Source organism: Jaculus jaculus, chromosome 4 (assembly GCF_020740685.1).
Source record: "Jaculus jaculus isolate mJacJac1 chromosome 4, mJacJac1.mat.Y.cur, whole genome shotgun sequence".
Lineage (NCBI taxonomy): Eukaryota > Metazoa > Chordata > Mammalia > Rodentia > Dipodidae > Jaculus > Jaculus jaculus.
The window spans coordinates 155958704-155978614 of record NC_059105.1 but is presented as its reverse complement, the minus strand read 5'-3'; the positions used below and the strand labels follow the sequence as shown (position 1 = coordinate 155978614).

Sequence of the window (19911 nt, the reverse complement as noted above, 5' to 3'; positions counted from 1 at the left end):
AATTGACAAAATTTCTTTTATGTTCATCATAAAACACGGTGTACCATGGGCACTTATTGATTCTATAGTAATGGTAGGTCATATAAACAAATGGTCACAAGGCTATGGACTATCACAAAGTCATGAAACGCTGCAATTTAAAGGTAATATACACACCTTCCGTAGTTGATCTATTAATTCCAGCTCTTCTTCTCTCTGTCTTGTCAGGGACTCTGTAGAATCAGTAGTAGGTGCAGAAGACACGAGAGGCGTTGAAGTCTGACCTGGAAAACATGAATATGTAGGATAGGAAGACTGACCGCCAAAACAAGTAAAATAGTTTTGTCGAACGACAGCTTCTTGCCAGCTTAACACCTTCTACTTTCTGGACTGGCTTTTGTTTGCTTGTTTCTTTGTTTGAGGTAGGTGTGCACCACCACGCCAGGCTATAAACTGACTTAAAAATAAAAATTATTGCTGCACCTGGTGGCACATGCATCTAGAGTTCATTTGCAGCAACTAGAGACCATGGGGTGCCAATTCATTCTCATAGTCCCTCCCTCCCTCTCTCTCTCCTTACAAATAAATAAAATAATTTTTTTTAAGTAAAAATTGGGCTGGAGAGATAGCTTAGCAGTTAAAGTGCTTGCTAGCAAAGCCAGGGGTCCCAGATTTTTCCCCAGTATCCATATAAGCCAGATGCACAAGGTGGCACATGCACCAGGAGTTCATTTGCAGTGGCTGGAGGACCTGGTGCACTACTTCTTGTCCTCCTCCTTTCTCTCCTTCTCCTTCTCTTTCTTTCTTCTCCTCCTCTTCCTCCTCTTCTTTTTTTTTCTCTCTCGTAAATAAATAAAGTTTGGAAAAAGTAAAAAGAACTGCAAAGATAGCTCGTGCATCTGGCATTACGTGGAAACTGGGGAAATCAAACCTGGGTCCTTAGGCTTCACAGGCAAGTGCCTTAAGTGCTGAGCCATCCCTCCAGCCCTCAATTTTTACTTTTGAGACAGGATCTTGGTATGTAACAGAGTCAGGCTTTCTGATCACCTTGTCTAATCTTCCTAAGTAGTGGGACATCACACATGTGCCATCATGCCTGATTTTAGTTGACATGCTTTATATGGTACTAAGAAACTTTCTAATGAAAAGAAATTCAAAAATGCTCCCAATTTAAAGTTAGTGAGATCACATATACTTGGAGAGTTTAAACTTTTTGCCAAAGTGATAGCTCAGTATACGTGTTTAAAAGCATGCAAAAGAAGCCAGGCGTGGTGGAGCACGCCTTTAATCCCAGCACTTGGGAGGCAGAGGCAGAGGTGTTGGGCCCTGAAAGGCCCAGGCATGAGGCCTAGTGGAACTTCCTGAACCTAGCTAAAGTTTGGCGACCTGTCCTCTGGCCAGCTAGGAATCACCAAGAGGCCCAGTGGTTTCTTGCCTGCCACCTCTGCTTGGCAGTTGAAATTACCATTTCAATAGTTACAGTTTCCTATTGGCCCTTACCTCTCCCCCCCCTTAAATCCCCGCCTTGGTCCCCAACATATAGGCAACTGCTTATAGCAATAAAGCCAGTTCCTGTGAGTTCCTGCTTCAAAAAGACTCCCAACTCAGTGTAGTTTTTCCCCCGTGGCTAGGAGTGGTCTGAGTCTTCTGATGCTCATCTTCCTCCTTAACCCCTTGGGAGGAACAAGCAGGCCTGGTCCTTCCCTCAGCACTACCTGCCCCCACCGGCGGAGCCTGGCACAGAGGCAGGAGAATCACCGTGAGTTCGAGGCTACCCTGAGACCTCATAGTGAATTCCAGGTCAGCCTGAGCTGGAGTGAAACCCTACCTCAAAAAAAACAAAACAAAAATAAACAAACAAACAAACAAACAACAACAAAAAGCATCCAAGAGTTAATGTCATTTGTATAAAACTACCCCCCCCCCCCACTCTGCTCTGCCCTTTAAAATCTCTAAGGCCTACCTTTATTTGTCTCTGCCCTAGCGGCTGCTCGGAAAAGGAAGCTTTCAGGGCGCTGGGGCTGACTTCTGTGGATAGCAGCACCATAAGAACATGGAGGGGGATGATGGACTGAATCAGCATGGAAAAGCAAAATGAGATGAAAGGAGATGGAAGGCAAATCAAATATAACGCTGACAAACAGTCACAAAAGTCCAATAAATAGAAAATCAAACATAGCAATGTTATAAAAGAATGACTATTTGTTAATGAAAGGTTCTCATGTAGAAAAATCCTGAAAAAGAGGCTGCTTTTTATTTTCAAACATTTTATGGTTAATATATCAGTAAATAGAGAATAAATGTTAATAACTGAACATAGCTCTTGAAAACCTACTACTCCTAGTTCACACTCATTTTTCCTTAATAGATGGCTAAATAGTTGGACAGCTAACTAAATGCAAAACTAGAAAATGTTTACAAAGTTGTCAATTTTGTGTCTGATTTTCACCTCCCAAAAACAAGCCAACTAGCTGATCAAAAGACCACGCCCGGGGAAGAGTACTACTTGTGCTGGCTGGTGGCGCATACCTCTAATCCCAGCACGAAAATAGAATCTTAATTTGACATAGCACTTCTGTGTGTTACCTGTTTCTGTTGCAGGTAAACTTGACATGACATTAGCTCTCTTCTCACTCTGTGGAAAAACAAAAGTATAGTACAATTACTATGCAAGAAGAGGTAACTGTTCATATAACTTCAAATAACTTAGGGCCTATAAAAGAAAAAACCACACAACTTTCCTTCAAAATTAAGTCTAGGATGGAAATTGAATGAACTCATTTTGTAATTTTTCTTAAAAAAACAACAACAACAAACTTTTAGGTTGGAGAGATGGCTCATATATTAAAGGTATTTTTTGCTTACAAAGTCTGAAAGACTGATGGCCTGGGTTTGACTTCCCAGGACCCATGTATACCTACATGCACAAAATGGCACATGTATCTGGAGTTCGTTTGCATTGGGAAGAGGCCCTGGCATTCTCATTTATTCATATTTTCTCTCTCTCTACTCGCAAATAAATAAATAGCTAAATAAAAATTTTAAAAGCTGGGCGTGGTCACACATACCTTTAATTCCAACACTCAAGAGGCCTAGGAAGGAGGATAGCTGTGAGTTCAAGGCCACCCGGAGACTTCATAGTGAATTCCAGGTTAGCCTGGGCTAGAGCAAGACTCTATCATAACAAATCTAAAATTAAAAAGAGATAAAGGGGCTGGAGAGACAGACGGGTTAACAGTTAAGATGCTTGCCTGCAAAGCCAAAAGAACCTAGTTTGTTTGTTTGTTTTTTTCAAGGTGGGGTCTCACTCCAGCCCAGGCTGACCTGGAATTCACTATGGAGTCTCAGGGTGGCCTCAAACTCACAGCCATCCTCCTACCTCTGCCTCCCGAGTGCTGGGATTAAAGGCATGTGCCACCATGCCTGGCAGGAACCTAGGTTTGATTCCCCAGGACCCACATAAGCCAGATGTACAAGGTGGCACATATGTCTGGAGTTCACTTGCAGTGGCCAAAGACCCTGCCATGCCCATTCTCTCTCTCTCTCTCTCTCTCTCTGCTTTTTTCTCTTTCAAATAAAAAACAAATAATAATAAAAGAGATAGTCATTGTAGGTATTTATTGTATATGATAACTGATATTTAAAAATGAAAATTAAAAAGAAGTTAAGACAGCCGTAGTAGTGCACATCTTTAATTCCAGCACTCGAGAGGCAGAGGTAGGAGGATCTCTGTGAGTTCAAGGCTACCATGAAACTACACAGTGAATTCCACGTCAGCCTGGGCTTTAGCGAGACCCTAGCTTGACAAACAAACAAACAACAACAACAAAAAAGGTAGGATCATAAATTCTTTTTATTTATTTATTTTTTTTTTTGGTGTTTGAAGGTAGGGTTTCACTCTAGTCCAGGCTGGCCTGGAATTCACTATGTAGTCTCAGGGTGCCCACAAACTCATGGTGATCCTCCTACCTCTGCCTCCCGAGTGCTGACTGGGATTAAAGGCAGGCATAACCGCGCCTGGCTAGGACCATAAATTCTTAATCATGATAAATAAACAAGCACATAGGCATTTAGAAAAAGTTTACACAGATAGTAATAAAATAAATATAAGTGTTTGTGTTTTAAGATTACATGTATATGTATATATATGTGGGGGGAGGCATACAGAGAATACGTACACCACAGCCTTTAGCCACTGCAAATGAACTCCAGACACATACCACATTGTGCATCTAGTTTATGTGAGTCCTGGGGAATTGAACCTGGGTCTTTTGGCTTTGCGAGCAAGTGCAAGATTATCTCTCTAGCCTCATGTTATTTTTTTGAGGGGGTGTGGTCTCACTACATTGCTAATTTATGGGCTCAAACAATTCTCCTGCCTCAACCTCTTAAAGAGCTAAGATTGCAGGCACATTAATAACATTAATAGTAGTATCTTTTTTCTTCTGGCAACAACATGTAATATACAATGTATTACTACAACAAAATATGTCTTTAAGCAAGAAAAAAATACTATACAAAGAAATAAGACTGAGACAACAATAAGACATTGATTGCTTTACCTATTTAATGTTCTAAGGTTTCATTTTAGTTGAATGTACCAGAGCTATTGTTGAGTCTGAAATATAAAAAAGCTAAAACCCTGGCCAGGCGTGGTGGTACACGCCTTTAATCCCAGCACTCGGAAGGCAAAGGTAGGAGAATCACTGTGAGCTTGGGGCCAACCTGAGACTACAGAGTGTATTCCAGGTCAGCCTGAGCTAGAGTGAGACCCTGCCTCAAAAAAAAAAAAAAAAAAAAAAAAGAGGTAAAACCCCATTATGTTAGCCAAGAAGTAGAAAAAGGAGTGATGTGAGCCTTAGACACTCCTTATGAACTGGGGTACGCATGAAAGCAGCAGGCTCCCAAGATGCAGTGTTAACAGAATATTAATGTAACTGACACTAAATGTTCCCAATACTTAGGTCAAATCATAAGCATTAAAGCCATTTAACCAAACTCAGTATTTCTTTGCTGTATTGCCAGTGTTCATCATGGAAAATATAATGGCAGTTTTAGATGTGCAACATTTACATGTTCACTCAGGATGTTTACTGGGCACCAACAATATTCCTAGAAACTTATGGTGGGGACTGGGTATGTAAGATAAATGTAACAGAACATTCTTGTACCCATGGTGTTACAGAGTGGTGGAAATATATAGAAAGTATATATGTAAAAACTACCGTAACAAAAAAGAAACAACAACAACAAAAAACTATTCTAAAGAAAATAGTAAGGGGCTGGAGAGATGGCTTAGCAGTGAAGGCATTTGCACGAGGAAACTAAAGACCCAGGTTCAACTCCCTAGAATCCATGTAAGCCAGATGCACAAAGTGACACATGAGTGTGCAGTTCATTTGCAGTGGGTAGAGGCCCTGGCACGCCCATTCTCTCACTCATACATAAATAAACACACACACACACACACACACACACACACACACACACACACACACACAATAAAATATCCTTTTAGAAAAAGAAAAAATAAGCTGGGCATGGTGGTGTATACCTTTAATCCCAGCACTTGGGAGGCTGAGGTAGAAGGACTGCTATGAGTATGAGGCTAGCCTCAGAATACATAGTGAGTTCCAGGTCATCCTGGGCTAGAGTGAAACCTTACCTCGAAAAAACAAAAACAAAACAAAAGAAAGAAGATGTGACATTTAAACAGACACTTGATTAATGAGTATGAACCAATCTAGAAGTGAAGGTCAAGAGATGCTGTCCACAGGGAACTGCATTTACACAAATCCCAAGAAATGGCTCACCTGTTTTTGAGTAAGTCGGCAGGGGAGAATACAGAGATAGGGAGTAGAGTGGCCAGAGCTCACAAAAGTTTTCATGCTCTCTAAGAAGTTCAAGCACCTTGACCACTGAGCCATCTCTCCAGCCCTATGCCTTTTCAAGATAGGGTCTCGCTCTATTCCAGGCTGACCTGAAATTCACTATGTAGTCTCAGGATGGCCTCGAACTCATGACAATCCTCCTGCCTCTGTCTCTTGAGTGCTGGGATTAAAGTTGTATGCCACTATGCCTGGCCTAAGCCTTAAAAAAAAAATATATATATATATATATATATATATATATATATATTTGTACTTTTCGAGGTAGGGTCTCACTCTAGCCCAGGCTGACCTGGAATTCACTATGTAGATTCAGGGTGGCCACTAAGCCCAGCCCCCAAGCCTTAATTCTTAAGGATGGAGTGAAGAGTGAAAGAGATATTCCTATGTTTGGACCATCAGAGGCCCTCAATATTTTCTTATTATTATTATTTATCTACTTTTTTATTTTAATTTTTTTGTTTATTTTTATTTATTTATTTGAGAGCAACAGACAGAGAGAGAAAGAGGCAGAGATAGAGAGAATGGGCATGCCAGGGCCTCCAGCCACTGCAAACGAACTCCAGACGCGTGCGCCCCCTTGTGCATCTGGCTATACATGGGTCCTGGGGAATCGAGCCTCGAACTGGGGTCCTTAGGCTTCACAGGCAAGCACTTAACCATTAAGCCATCTCTCCAGCCCATTATTAACTACTTTGCATGCAAATTAACTACTGAAATTAAGACTGGTGGCTGTGTTCACCTTAAAGGCTACCCAGCTGAAATATGCTTTATCTTAACAGAAACAAAGATGGCAGAATACAAGGAGATTTTGAACAAACAACGGAACTCTGTTTGGAAGAACATCACACTAAAGTATGCAATCCACACAGTGCACACAATGGCAGTTACTAGCAAGTGAGACAGGAGTTGATACAGACACTAAATTTTGAGCTGGTAGTCTTCAATACTGCTATAAAAATAACAACATAAAACATGATGTGGGTTGGAGAGATGGCTCAGCAGTTAAAACATTTGCCTATAAAGCCAAAGGACCAAGGGTGATTCCCCAGTACCCACATAAAGCCAGAAATACAAGAAAGCGCATGAGTCTGGAGCTCCTTAACAGTAGCTAGAGGCACTGGTGTGCACATTCCTTATCTATCTGCCTCATCCTTTCTCAAATAAATAATAAATAAAAATTTAAAAATGGGCTGGAGAGATGGCTTAGTGGTTAAGCACTTGCCTGTGAAGCCTAAAGACCCCAGTTCGAGGCTTGATTTCCCAGGACCTGTGTAAGCCAGATGCACAAGGGGGCACATGTACCTTGAGTTCATTTGCAGTGGCTTGGAGGCCCTGGCGTGTCCATTCTCCCTCTATCTGACCCCCCTCTGTCTGCCACTCTCAAATAAATAAAAATAAACAAAAATAAATTTTAAAATGATGGGAAAACAATTTTATAAATGGTTAGAGTTCTCTTGTAAGAGCTGGGTGTGGTGGCACACATGTTTAATCCCAGCACTTGTGAGGCAGAGGTAGGAGGATGGCCATCAGTTTTCTGAGACTATATAGTGACTTCCAGATCAGCGTGGCCTAGAGCAAGACCTACCTCAAAAAAAAAAAAAAAAAAAAAAGAAAGTCTCTTGCAGGCTGCCAAAAAATATTAATATATTAACTTTTAGTGGCTAAAACAACAGGCAATAAAGGAAACCAGTATTAAAAATGATCAGTAGAGGGCTGGAGAGATGGCTTAGAGGTTAAGATGCTCAGATGTACAAGGTGGCACATGTGTCTGGAATTTGCATGCAATGGCTGGAAGCCCCAGTGTATCCATTTATTTGTCTCTCTCTCGCTCTATCTGCCTCTTTCTCTCTTTCAAATAAATAAATAAAATATTTTTTAAAAGATGAGTAGATAGCATTCTAGTTAATGTTTTTCTGAGTTTAAAATATAAGCATGGAGAAATAATGTCCATACACATGTAAGTACTTAAAAACTAAGTCTATAAATAAGACCTTTGGAATAGTCTCCAGTCTTAGCAACCAATGGGTTTTTCTAGTGCCTGTGTGCATGTGTGACATTGCTTGCATTTATACAAAATGTGTGGCAGTGAGGAGCTTCTTGCAGAAGAAATAAGTTGACAAAAAAACCCAAGACAAAACCTAAGCATAGTATTTTTAGTAGTGTCAAGTACAAATTAAAGTAGGTTACTAAACCTAGTTGTATAATTAGTACTTCATGAGGGACTGCATTTACCATACAGGTGACTCATGAGCCACATTAATGATGAATGAGGTGCACCCAGAATTAGAATAGACATTACAAACTAATATTATGTTATGCCTCTGCGCATACAAAGCCAATAGGGATCTCAACACAAATGTTTTACCTTGGAAAGTATGAGCAAAGATATGTGAATCATAGCTTCCAGACTTGAGAACCCTGGGTAAATCACGAATGGTAATGTAGGGAAACAGTTCTACTTAGTTTGTTATTTTTGTTGTTGTTGTTGTTTTGAGGTAGGGTCTCACTCTAGCCCAGGCTGACCTTGGAGTTCACTATGTAGTCTCAGGTGATCTCAAACTCATGTCAATCCTTCTACCTCTCCCTCCTGAGGGCTGAGATTAAGGGTGTGCACCACCACGCCCAGTTCTCTAGTCACTTATGAAGCATTTAGTAAGGATGCCCATCATGTGTCATGGTATTCAGATCATTTCTAAATTAAAAGCACAACAGCTACTCTTCTCATTTCTCATAACAGCAATGTAAAACTCCATTTTGCATAAGCTCTTACCACTAACAAGGCACTATCATCAGTGTGCTGAGACCTTCTGGATGGGAAGGGACACTGGAGAGGTGAAGAAAAATGAAGCAATGTCACAAAACAAAACAAAACAAACAAAACACCCTACTCACACAAGTGATGCATTTCACAAGTACACATACAGGAAAGCAGGAAAGCAACATACTGAGACATACTTTCTTTTCTTTTTTTTTTTTTTTTGAGGCAGGGTCTCACTCTAACTCTGCAATTCACTATGTAGTTTCAGGGTAGCCTCCAACTCACAGTGATCCTCTCTGCCTTCTGAGTGCTGGGATTAAAGATGTGTACCACCACACCTGTCTAAGACACACTTTGAAAGATGCTGACTTGGGACCACAGTCACAATCATCTGGAGTAACCGTCAGTACATTGATTCTGAGTACTGCTCTTCTTCCAAAGAATTTAAACAACTTCAAATGCAATCTTACTATCTTAAATCCTTCTAAAAAAAGGACAGAACAAGGGTTAGTCTCTGTTTGCAGGAGAGAAAGCCAAAGTATTGATACAACAATATCAAATTTGTGGTCATGTTGTAACCTACTGACAAATTAAAAATAATGCCCGAGTGTCACAATTACTCTCTAGATACCTCTAGGCTAATTTTCTCAGACAAGTAAGGTACAAATGGGAAATTTACAGCTGCATATAAAATTTTCCTGGAAGGTTTAACTATTCAAAACTTTCACTGGTACTTTGCATACATGTACATAATGTAATGTGTTTTTGGTTATAACCCCGCCTACTACCTTCCTTTCCAACCCCCTTCTCTCTGTCTGCTTTTTGTACTCCAAAACTTTAGATTTTAGACTATGAATTACTTGAGAACATCAAAGAAGAGATTATTAAACTGCTTATGATGGTGCATGCCTTTAAGCCCAGCACTCAGGAAGCTGAGGTAGAAAGATTGCTATGAGTTTGAGGTCAGCCTGAGACTTCACAGCGAATTCCAGACCAGCCTGGGCTAGAATGAGACCCTACCTGGAAAAAGTAAATAATAAAAAAAATATTAGCTATGGGCTGGAGAGATGGCTTAGCAGTTAGTATGCTTGCCTGAAAAGCCTTAGAACACTTGTTCAAATCTCCAGGTCCCACATATAGCCAGAGGCAAAACTGATGTAAACATGCAATGTCTTAAATATGCACACGGAGGCGCATGTGTCTGGAGTCCATTCACAGCAGCTGAGAGTGCTCCCATTCGCACGCACGCGCTCTCTCTCTCTCTCTCAAAAAAAAAAAAAAAAAAAAAAAAAAAAAAAAAAAATATTAGCTAGATGTAGCTAAGCACACAGCTGTAATCCCAGGATTCAAGATGTGAAGGTAGGGGACTGGAGAGATGGTTCAGTGGCTAAAGATGCTTGATTGTAAAGCCTAATGGCCTGGGTTTGATTCACCAGTACCCATATAAAACCAGATACACAAAGTGGCATATGCATCTGGAGTTCGTCTGCAATAGCAGGAAGTCCTGGCATGCCTACACTCTTTCTCTCTCCCTGTCTGCCTCTATTTTTCTCAAATAAATAAATAAATAAGCCCGGCGTGATGGCGTACTCCTTTAATCCCAGCACTTGGGAGACAGAGGTAGCAGGATTGCAGTGAGTTTGAGGATACCCTGAGACTACATAGTGAATTCCATGTCAGCCTGAGCTACAGTGAGCCACTACCTCGAAAAAAGAGGCTGGAGAATTGGCTTAGCAGTTAAGCCCTTGCCTGTGAAGACCAATGACCCCGGTTTGAGGCTCGATTCCCCGGGTTCCATGTACAAGGTGGCACATGTGTCTGGAGTTCATTTGCAATGGCTAGAGGCTCTGGCACACCCAGTTCTTTCTTTCTCTGTAACTCTCAAATAAATAAACAAAAAAATTAAAAATAAATTGCTCACTTTAGCAGAACATATCATGTATCATATGGGACGATACAGAGAAGATCAGCATGGCCTGTATGCAAAGATGACAAGCAAATTCATGAAGCACTCCATAAAAATATATTAATTTAAAAAAAAGAAAGCTGAGTGTGGTGGCACACAGCTATTTATTAGGAAGATAACTTAAAATTCCATTGGAGCTGGGCATGGTGGCACACACCTTTAATCCCAGCACTCGGGAGGCAGAGGTAGGAGGATCACCTTGAGTTTTAGGCCACCCAGAGACATCAGAGTGAATTCCAGGTCAGCCTGAGCCTTTATTCTATTTATATAAGAACTTTATATATTGGCATAAGACCTAAGTCACTCAGGTATTTTTCAGTTTGCATCAAATAGTAATAATTCTATACAAGTATTTACTTTTTCCTTTCTCATTTTTTCAAGGTGGTCTCACTCTAGCTCAGGCTAACCTGGATCTCACTCTGTAGTCCCAGACTGTCCTTGAACCCATAGCAATCCTTCTACCTCTGCCCCTCTAGTGCTGAGATTAAATGCATGCACTACTACACCTGAACCTTTTTTTTTAAAAAACAGGGTCTCATGTAGCACAGGCTGGCTTCAAACTCATTATGTAGACAAGAATGACCTTGAAGTCTTGATCTTGCTATTTCAACCTTTTTTTTTTTTTTTTTTTTTTTTTGAGGTAAAGTCTTACTCTAGCCCAGGCTGACCTGGAATTTACTATGTAGTCTCAGGGTGGCCTTGAACTCTCAGCAATCCTTCTACCTCTGTCTCACAAGTGTTGGGATTAAAGGTGTGTGCCACCATACTTGGCCCACTAATAATTTTATTTTATTTTATTTTTTTGGTTTTATGAGGTAGGGTCTCCCTCTGGTCCTTCCTGACCTGGAATTAACTCTGTCATCTCAGGGTGGCCTTGAACTCATGACAATCCTCCTACCTCTGCCTCCTGAGTGCTGGGACTAAAGGTGTGTGCCACAACGCCTGGCTTTCTTTTGAAATTTTTTGAGGTAAAGTCTCACTGTAGCCCATGCTTATCTGGAACTAACCCTAGTTCCAGGCATAATTTACAATACTTTATTTTTTATTTACTTATCAGAAACAGACAGAAGGAGAGAAAGAGACAGAGGGAGAAAATGGGCGCACCATGCATGGCCTCTAGCCACTGCAAGCAAAAGAACTCCTAATGCATAATGTGGGACCTGGAGAATCAAACCTGGGTCTTTAGGCTTGCAGGCAAGTGCCTTAACTGCTAAGCCATTTCTCTAGCCCAGTTTATAACATTTTAAATAGCATACTTTCTTATACCAGAAAAATTTGTGCTATAAAAACTTTATGCTGTTTCCAAATAATGTATTTTAAAGAAAGCACAGTCAAAATTCACATAGTTGATAACATGGAAATAACATTTGAACCTGAAATACTACAGTCTTTTTTTGTTTATTACCAACTCCTTTTCTCTGTGTCACACACAGTTCTCAGGATTATCTCATCACATGGTACACTTCTTTTTAAAAAAAAATTATTTATTTATTTATATGAGAGGAGAATAAGAGAAAGACAGACAGGCAAGAGTGAGTACAGGCACACTAGGGCCTCCTGCTGCTGCAGATGAGCTCCAGCTATATGCATCACTTGGTGCATCTGGCTTTGTTTTCTTGGTACTGGGGACTTGAACCCTGGCCAGTAGGCCTAACAGGCAAGCACCTTAAACTGGTGAGCCATCTCTACAGCCCCATACACTTCTATTTGTGTGTATGGGGGAGTGGGGTATACATGTGGATGGTATGCAAACATGTATGTGCACATGGAGGTCACAGGACAACCTTGAGTGCTGTTCCTCTGATACCATCTATCTTTTATTGAGACAGGGTTTCTCACTGGCCTAGAACTTTCCAAGTGGGCTAGACTGGCTGATTAATGAGCACCAGGGATCCCACCTGTCTCTATCTTCCCAGCACTAAAACTGTAAGCTCACAACACCACACCCAGGATTTTTTAAAATGTGGGTGGTATGGATGCACATGTATATGCATGTTCATATGTAAGGGCACATGTCTGTGCAGGTGCACCTGTGTGTGGAGGTCAGAGGTCAATGTCAAATGTCATCGTCAATTGTTCTTTGTTTTATTTATTTATTTATTTATTGAGTTAGGGTTTCACTCTAGCCCAGGCTGACCTAGAATTCACTATGGAGTCTCAGGGTGGCCTTGAACTCACAGTGATTCTCCTACCTCTGCCTCCCGAGTGCTTGGATTAAAGACTTGCGACACCATGTCAGGCCCAGCCCTTTATTTGATTCTCTGAAATAAAGTGTCTCTCTTGCTGACTTAGAGCTCACAGACTCAGTTAGACCAGCTAGGCAGTAAGCCCCAGGAATTGTGTCTCAGCTTCTACAGTGCTGGGATTACAAGCACATACTGTAACACCTGGAATTTTATGTGGGTGCTGGGGATCCAAACTCAAGTTCTCATACATAGAAACCAGCACTTTACAAACTTAGCCACATACCTAGCCTCCCACTCCCAGGACTTTTTATGCAGGTTCTAAGGATCAAACTCAGGTATTCATGTGTGCAAGGCAAGTACTTTATTGGCTGAAGCACATTTCAGAAATATGTGAAGGAAGATGCTTCTGTTGGAGATGAGGGAGAAAAATATAATCTCTATATGAAAAAGCATATAATCTTAACCTATGATAAACTTCTTACCCTGTATTTTAATTACCCTTCAAGCACAAAATTTAGTGATACAAAAACAAACAATTTTGAGGGTCAGGGCTGGACTAAGATGAGATCTCCCATGTATTCCAGATTGGCCAAAAACACACTACATGTCTAAATTAGCCTTGAACCCTAACTCTTGTCTCTGCTTTCTGAGTGACAGGGTTATAGGCATGTATTACCATACCCAGCCAAAAAGGCATTTATGGTAACTGAAACATTCTGATTGCTGAAAACATCATAAACCCATATGAAACATTTCATTTTTGTGACAAAAATAACAACTTCCAAGCACACTTACCTCATCATCTGCAGGGGAATGTTGTTTCTGTGGACTTTGTGATGATTTTTGCTATATACCCAAAAAAGGGAAGCTAGTTAGAATACAGAAAACTAGAAATGATAAATTCTATTAACAAATAATAAATTATGAAACATTAATTTTTTTTACTCCTCACACATACTACTTTTATAAATATAAAAAAGCTTATGGCCCTGACTTAAACATTTTAGTTTTAATGAAGAAAAGTATGCTGGGCGTGGTGCCACAGGCCTTTAATCCCAGCACTTGGGAGGCAGAAATAGGACTGCCATGAGTTCAAGGCCATCCTGAGACTACATAGTGAATTCCAGGTCAGCCTGAGCTAGAGTGAGACCCAATCTCGAAAAACCAAAACACCTGGTTTCAAATGACTTTTCTTACTCTGAAAGATAAATAATCATCTTCATTCAGAAATAATAAATTTAAGCCAGGCCTGGTGGGTACCTTTAATCCCAGCACTAGGGAGGCAGAAGCAGGAGGATTGAAGTGAGTTTGAGGCTGTCCTGAGAGTACATAACTGCAGGTCAGCCTAGGCTAGAGTGAAACCCTACCTCAAAACAAAAACAAACAAAACAACATTCACTGTGTAGTCTCAAGCTGGCCTCAAACTCATAGCAATTCACCTATCTCTGCCTCCTGAGTGCTGGAATTAAAGGCATCACATACCATGGCTGGCACTTTCACTTATGACCTTCACTATGACATCTGAGATTGAAGAAATGAGCTGAGGCTATATAGTAATATCCAGGTCAGCCTGGACTGGAGTGAGACCCTACCCTGAAACACCAAACAAAATAAAACAAAAACCCACAACTGTGTAGTGAGATGGAAGAAATGGCAGCTAGATAGAAAAGGTCTAGCTGGGCGTGGTGGCACACGCCTTTTATCCCAGCACTTGGGAGGCAAAGGTGGGAGGACTGCCATGAGTTCGAGGCCACCCTGAGACTCCATAGTGAATTCCAGGTTAGCCTGGGCTAGAGTGAGACCCTACCTCGAAAAAAAAAAAAAAAGAAAAAAAGAAAAAAAAGAAAAAAAAGAAAAGGTCTGTCCAATGCTATCTTGCTAAGAAGAGATTAGTTTAAAAAGCAAGACAAAAGCCTGATCCCAGCACTGGGAAGGCAGAAGTAGGAGGATCAGTGACCCTGAGAGTGCATAGTGAACTCCAGGTCAGCCTAAGCTAGAGGGAGACCCTATCTTGGAAAACAACAACAACAACAACAACAACAAAAAAGCAAAACAACAACAAAAAAACCAAGACAATATAGGTTGGAGAGATGACGGCTTAGCAGTTAAGGCACCAGTCACCTGTCTGAGAAGTCTAGGGATCCAGGTTCCATTCTCCAGGACCTGCGTAAGCCAGATGTACAAGGTGGCATATGTGTCTTGAGTTCATTTGCAGTGGCTAGAAGCCCTAACACACCAATTTCCTCTCACACAAATAAATAAAATAAAAATAGTAAAATAATAGCTTTTATTGGCTTATAATTAGTCACAAGTAGGAGAGGTGCTGCTATTTAGTAAAGGTAATTTATGAGAGAAAATAATTGTTTTATTTATCTTAAGTTTTTGGTTTTTCCAGGTAAGATCTCACTGTAGGTCAGGCTGACCTGGAATTCACTATGTAGTCTCATGGCAATCCTCCTACCTCTGACTCCCAAATGCTGGGATTAAAGGCAAGTATCATCACACCTGGCTATAATTGCTATTTTAGAATTTTTATTTCCAAGGGGTGGGGAAAGACGGGGGCGGGGGGCGGGGGGAGAGAATGGGTGTGGCAGGGCCTCCAGCCACTGCAAACGAACTCCAGAGGCATGACCCTCTTTGTGCATCTGTCTTTCCATGCGTGCTGGGGAACCAGACCTGGGTTGTTAGGCTTTGCAGGCAAGTGCCCTAACCACTGAACCATCTCTCCAGCCCAGTAACTGTTATTTCAATTATGGCAAAAAAAAACAAAAAAAACTTCAAGAGTATCAATGAGGGCTGGAGAGATGGCTTAGCAGTTAAGTGCTTGCCTGTGAAGCTTAAGGACCCAGGTTCAAGGCTCAATTCCCCAGGACCCATGTTAGCCAGATGCACAAGGGGGTGCATGCATCTGGAGTTTGCAGTGGCTGGAGGCCCCGGTGCGCCCATTCTCTCTCTCTCTCTCTCTCTCTTTCTCTGCCTCTTTCTCTCTCTGTCTGTCACTTTCAAATAAATAAATAAATAAAAATAAACAACAAAAAAAGAGTATCAATGAACTTCTCCAACTTACCTTGACAAAGTCCAGGACAGCATCTCTCTGGATCTGCTTGGTCCTTATTTTCTCCTCTTCATACTGTAGGGCAGCAAGTTGTGCCTCTCTCCGAGTACGCTCTACTAACTGTTCTCTTCTCCGATAAAGCTCTGCGTCTGTGTGTAAAAGCTGGAATACAGGGATCATTTTGCACATGCAAGCGGGGAAAAGAACCAATTTACTAACAGCCTCTTTCAATATCAATACAGGGATTGAACACTGATTTTTATTTTGTAGACCTATCATTTAAAAAACCAAGTTTGGGCTGGGAAGATGGCTTACTGGTTGAGGTGCTTGCCAGCAAAACCAAAGGACCCAGGTTCAATTCTCTAGTACCCATGTGAAGCCAGATGCACCTGTAGTTCATTTACACTAGCTACAGGTCCTGGCATGCCCACTCTCTCATTCTCTCTACCTGCCTCTTTCTCTCAAATAAATAAATTAAAAAATATATATATGTATAGATGTGTGTGTATATATATATACATATACATATATATGTATACACGTATATATACACATATATGTGTGTGTATGTATGTGTGCGTATGTATGTGTATACACACACACACACACACACACACATATATATTATTATTTTTTAAACAACTTTGGCCTGGGGAGATGGCTTAGTGGTAAAAGGCACTTGCTGACAAAGCTTGTTGGCTGAGGTTCAAGTTCCCAGGCACTCATGTAAAGCCAGATGCACAATGTCTCATGCAGCCAGGGTTAATCTGCACCAACAAGAAGCCCTGGTACATCTCTACTCATAATCACTCTCTCTAATAAATAAAAAATATATATTTTTTAATTTTAATTTTTATTTATTTGAAAGCAACAGAGAGAGAGAGAGAGAGAGAGAGAGAGAGAGAGAAAGAGAGAATGGGTACTCCAAGGCCTCCAGCCATCGCAAATGAACTCCAGACGTGTGCACCCCCTTGTGCATCTGGCTAATGTGGGTCCTGGGGAATCAAGCCTCGAACTGGGGTCCTTAGGCTTCCCAGGCAAATGCCTAACAGTTAAGCCATCTCTCCATCAAAAATAAAAATATTTTTAAAAATGAAAGTTTGTTGGGCCTCATGGTGCATGCCTTTGATCCCAGCACTTAAGAGGCAGAGGTAGGAGGATCACTATGAGTTCAAGGGTAGCCTGAGACTACAGAATGAGTTCTAGGTCAGCTGGGCTAGAGTGAGACCCTGCTTTGAAAATAACAAAAAGCAAACAGCTTATTGCTCATGTTCCCCCACCACACTGTTCTTAAATGCACTATGAAGCCAGGTGTGGTAGTGCACACCTTTAATCCCAGCACTTGGGAGGCAGAGATGTAGGATCACCATGAGTTCGAGGCCACCCTGAGACTCCATAGTGAATCCCAGGTCAGCCTGAGCTAGAGTGAGACCCTGTGTCGAAAAACAAAAAAAACAAAAAACCAAAACACTATGAATACCACCATTATAAGTAAAGACATAGTTTTGGATTTTTTTTTTTCCAGTGGCTGAGAACAGAAATTATCTTACTTACCGGCTTTATGAACTGACTAAGAAGACAAACACGAAAATTTACAGGTAAATATTATAAAACAAACAACTTTAGTTTAAAAAATCAAAATTAGAGCCGGGCGTGGTGGTGAACACCTTTAATCCCAGCACTTGGGAGGCAAAGGTAGGAGGATCGCCGTGAGTTCAAGGCCACCCTGAGACTACATAGTGAATCCCTGGTCAGCCTGGGCTGAAGTAAGACCTACCTTAAAAAACCAAAAACTAACTAACTAACTAAATAATAATAATAATAAATAAATGAAAATTAGGGGCTGTTTGATTCCCCAGGACTCATGTAAGACAGATGCACAATGTGGTGCATGCATCTGGAGTTCGTTTGCAGTGGCTGGAGCCCTTGGTGTGCCCATATTCTCTCTCTCTCTCTCTCTCTCTCTCAAATAAATTAATTTTAAAAACAATCAACATTAGGGAAACGAGGCGCTGCAGAAGCAAGGGCCAGGTTCCGTGGAGGCATAGGGGCTGTAGTTGTTGGCTAGGTTTTCAGGAACATGGAGCCACAGCCCTGGGTCCTGCCTGGCACTGAGGGCATGGAGCAGCGGGAACTGATGGTTTTGCCTTGGGCTGGTGAAGGTTATGTCAGGGCCCCAATCATGGCTGAGTTGAAGAAGTTTTTGTCAGCCAGGTAGATGATGGGCCCTGTAGTCCAGACCTCTCCTGGAGTGTCTCCCAAGTACACTCTGAGTTTTTCTGCACCCATGGGGGCCCTGCCCCCAAGAATTCAGCACCAAGGCTCACAATTCCACTGCTACTCCCAGAGTTCTTTCTGAACCTTTGGTTTTCTATCACTAGTTGCCTATTTTTTTTTTTTTTAATCAAGGTAGTGACTGTTTAAGTCACTGAGTTTAATTATGTATTTTTCACAGTCACTTGACAATCATGTAATGATGAACAATATTTTTAAGAAATATTTTATTTATCTGAAAGAGAGAGAAATAGGCAGAAAGAGAGAGAAAAAGAGAGAGGGCATGCACGCCAGAGCCTCCAGCCACTGCAAACAAACTCCAGATGCATCTGCCACCTTGTGCATCTGGCTTAAGTGGGCACTGGGGAATCAAACCTGGGTCCTTAGGCTTCGCAAGCAAGCCCTTAACTACTGAGCCATCTCTCCAGCTGGCCTATATATTTTTTTAATGCTGATGAAATGTTTTCTTTTCAAGAATAAAGGCATTAGTAAACAGCAAAAAAACAAAAAATCAAAATTAAAACATCAGAAATAAATCCAGTGACAATTACCTGATTATGAGTTGGTGACAGTGACAAGACAGATGATGGTTCAACTGGAAACCTGGCCCCAAAAAAAGACAAACAAGGAAAAAATTATTTTTGATAACTAGATAGGCATAGAAAGGGTAAGTGAAATCTTTATTTTATTTTATTTTTTTTTTTTTGGTTTTCGAGGTAGGGTCTCACTCTAGCCCAGGCTGACCTGGAATTCACTATGGAGTCTCAGGGTGGCCTTGAACTCACAGCGATCCTCCTACCTCTGCCTCCCAAGTGCTGGGATTAAAGGCGTGCGCCACCACGCCCGGCTGAAATCTTTATTTTTATTTATTTATTTATTTATTTTTTGTTTTGTTTTTTGAGGTAGGGTCTCACTCTGGTCCAGGCTGACCTGGAATTAACTCTGTCATCTCAGGGTGGCCTTGAACTCATGGCAATCCTCCTACCTCTGCCTCCCAAGTGCTGGGATTAAAGGCATGCGCCACCACGCCCGGCCCTGAAATCTTTATTTTTAATGTAGCTTTCTGTCAATAATCAGGCAAGCTGTTTAGTTAGCACTGAAAGATTAAGTAAATTTTGTAAAACTAAGCTCAAGTTGTTAAATTAAACCATGAGCCTATCTGATGTCTCCATGTCCCATTTCATGTGTGGGTATCACTGATTTACTATTAACAACTGTCTCTGTCAGCCAATAGAAATGACAGTTAGCTAAGATCACTTTTCAGACAGTGTAATCACTCTCAAATTCCGAGGTAGTGTCTCACTCTAGCCCAGGCTGACCTGGAATTCACTATGTAGTCTCAGGGTAACCTTGAACACATGGCAATCCTTCTACCTCTGCCTCCCAAGGGCTGGGATTAAAGGCACGTGCCACCACACCCGGCCTTAAGTCTATTTTTGTTTATTTGAAAGAGAGAAAAAGAGAGACAGAGTGAGAGAATGGGCATACCAGGGCCTTTAGCCTCTGTAAACAAACTCTAGACACATGTGTCCCCTTGTGCATCTGGCCTACATGGGTCCTGGGCAATGGAACCTTGGGTCCTTTGGCTTTGCACGAACATGCCTTAATAAGCCATCTATCTCTCCAGCCCTCTGGTTTTGTTTTTTGTTTTTTTTTCCTTTTCCTCAAGGTAGGGTCTCGCTCTAGCCCAGGCTGACCTGGAATTCACTAGGTAGTCTCGGGTTGGCCTTGAACTCAGTGATCCTCCTACCTTTGCCTTCCAAGTGCTGCGATTAAAGACATGCACCACCATGCCTGGCTAG

General features: G+C 41.4%; 1 protein-coding gene and 1 non-coding gene across 6 annotated transcripts in view; one reads left to right on the top strand and one right to left on the bottom strand.

Annotated features, from left to right (window-relative positions):
- Nucleotides 1–19911, bottom strand: part of Lrch3 (leucine rich repeats and calponin homology domain containing 3) — a 118930-nt gene that overhangs the window by 22649 nt on the left and 76370 nt on the right. For 2 of the 5 annotated variants that reach the window (XM_045147420.1, XM_045147418.1), the window contains exons 11-17: nucleotides 18661–18712; nucleotides 15848–15997; nucleotides 13576–13626; nucleotides 8641–8694; nucleotides 2566–2614; nucleotides 1943–2050; nucleotides 157–263 (exon numbers count right to left, since the gene is read on the bottom strand). In XM_045147420.1, coding sequence (XP_045003355.1) covers nucleotides 157–263; nucleotides 1943–2050; nucleotides 2566–2614; nucleotides 8641–8694; nucleotides 13576–13626; nucleotides 15848–15997; nucleotides 18661–18712 — 571 coding nt within the window. The remainder of the gene's footprint in view (nucleotides 1–156; nucleotides 264–1942; nucleotides 2051–2565; nucleotides 2615–8640; nucleotides 8695–13575; nucleotides 13627–15847; nucleotides 15998–18660; nucleotides 18713–19911) is intronic. The other 3 variants (XM_045147421.1, XM_045147419.1, XM_045147422.1) reach the window with 3 other exon arrangements.
- LOC123460483 lies at nucleotides 10544–10651 on the top strand. Its single transcript, XR_006637036.1, has one exon. It is a non-coding gene; the product is annotated as a U6 spliceosomal RNA (small nuclear RNA).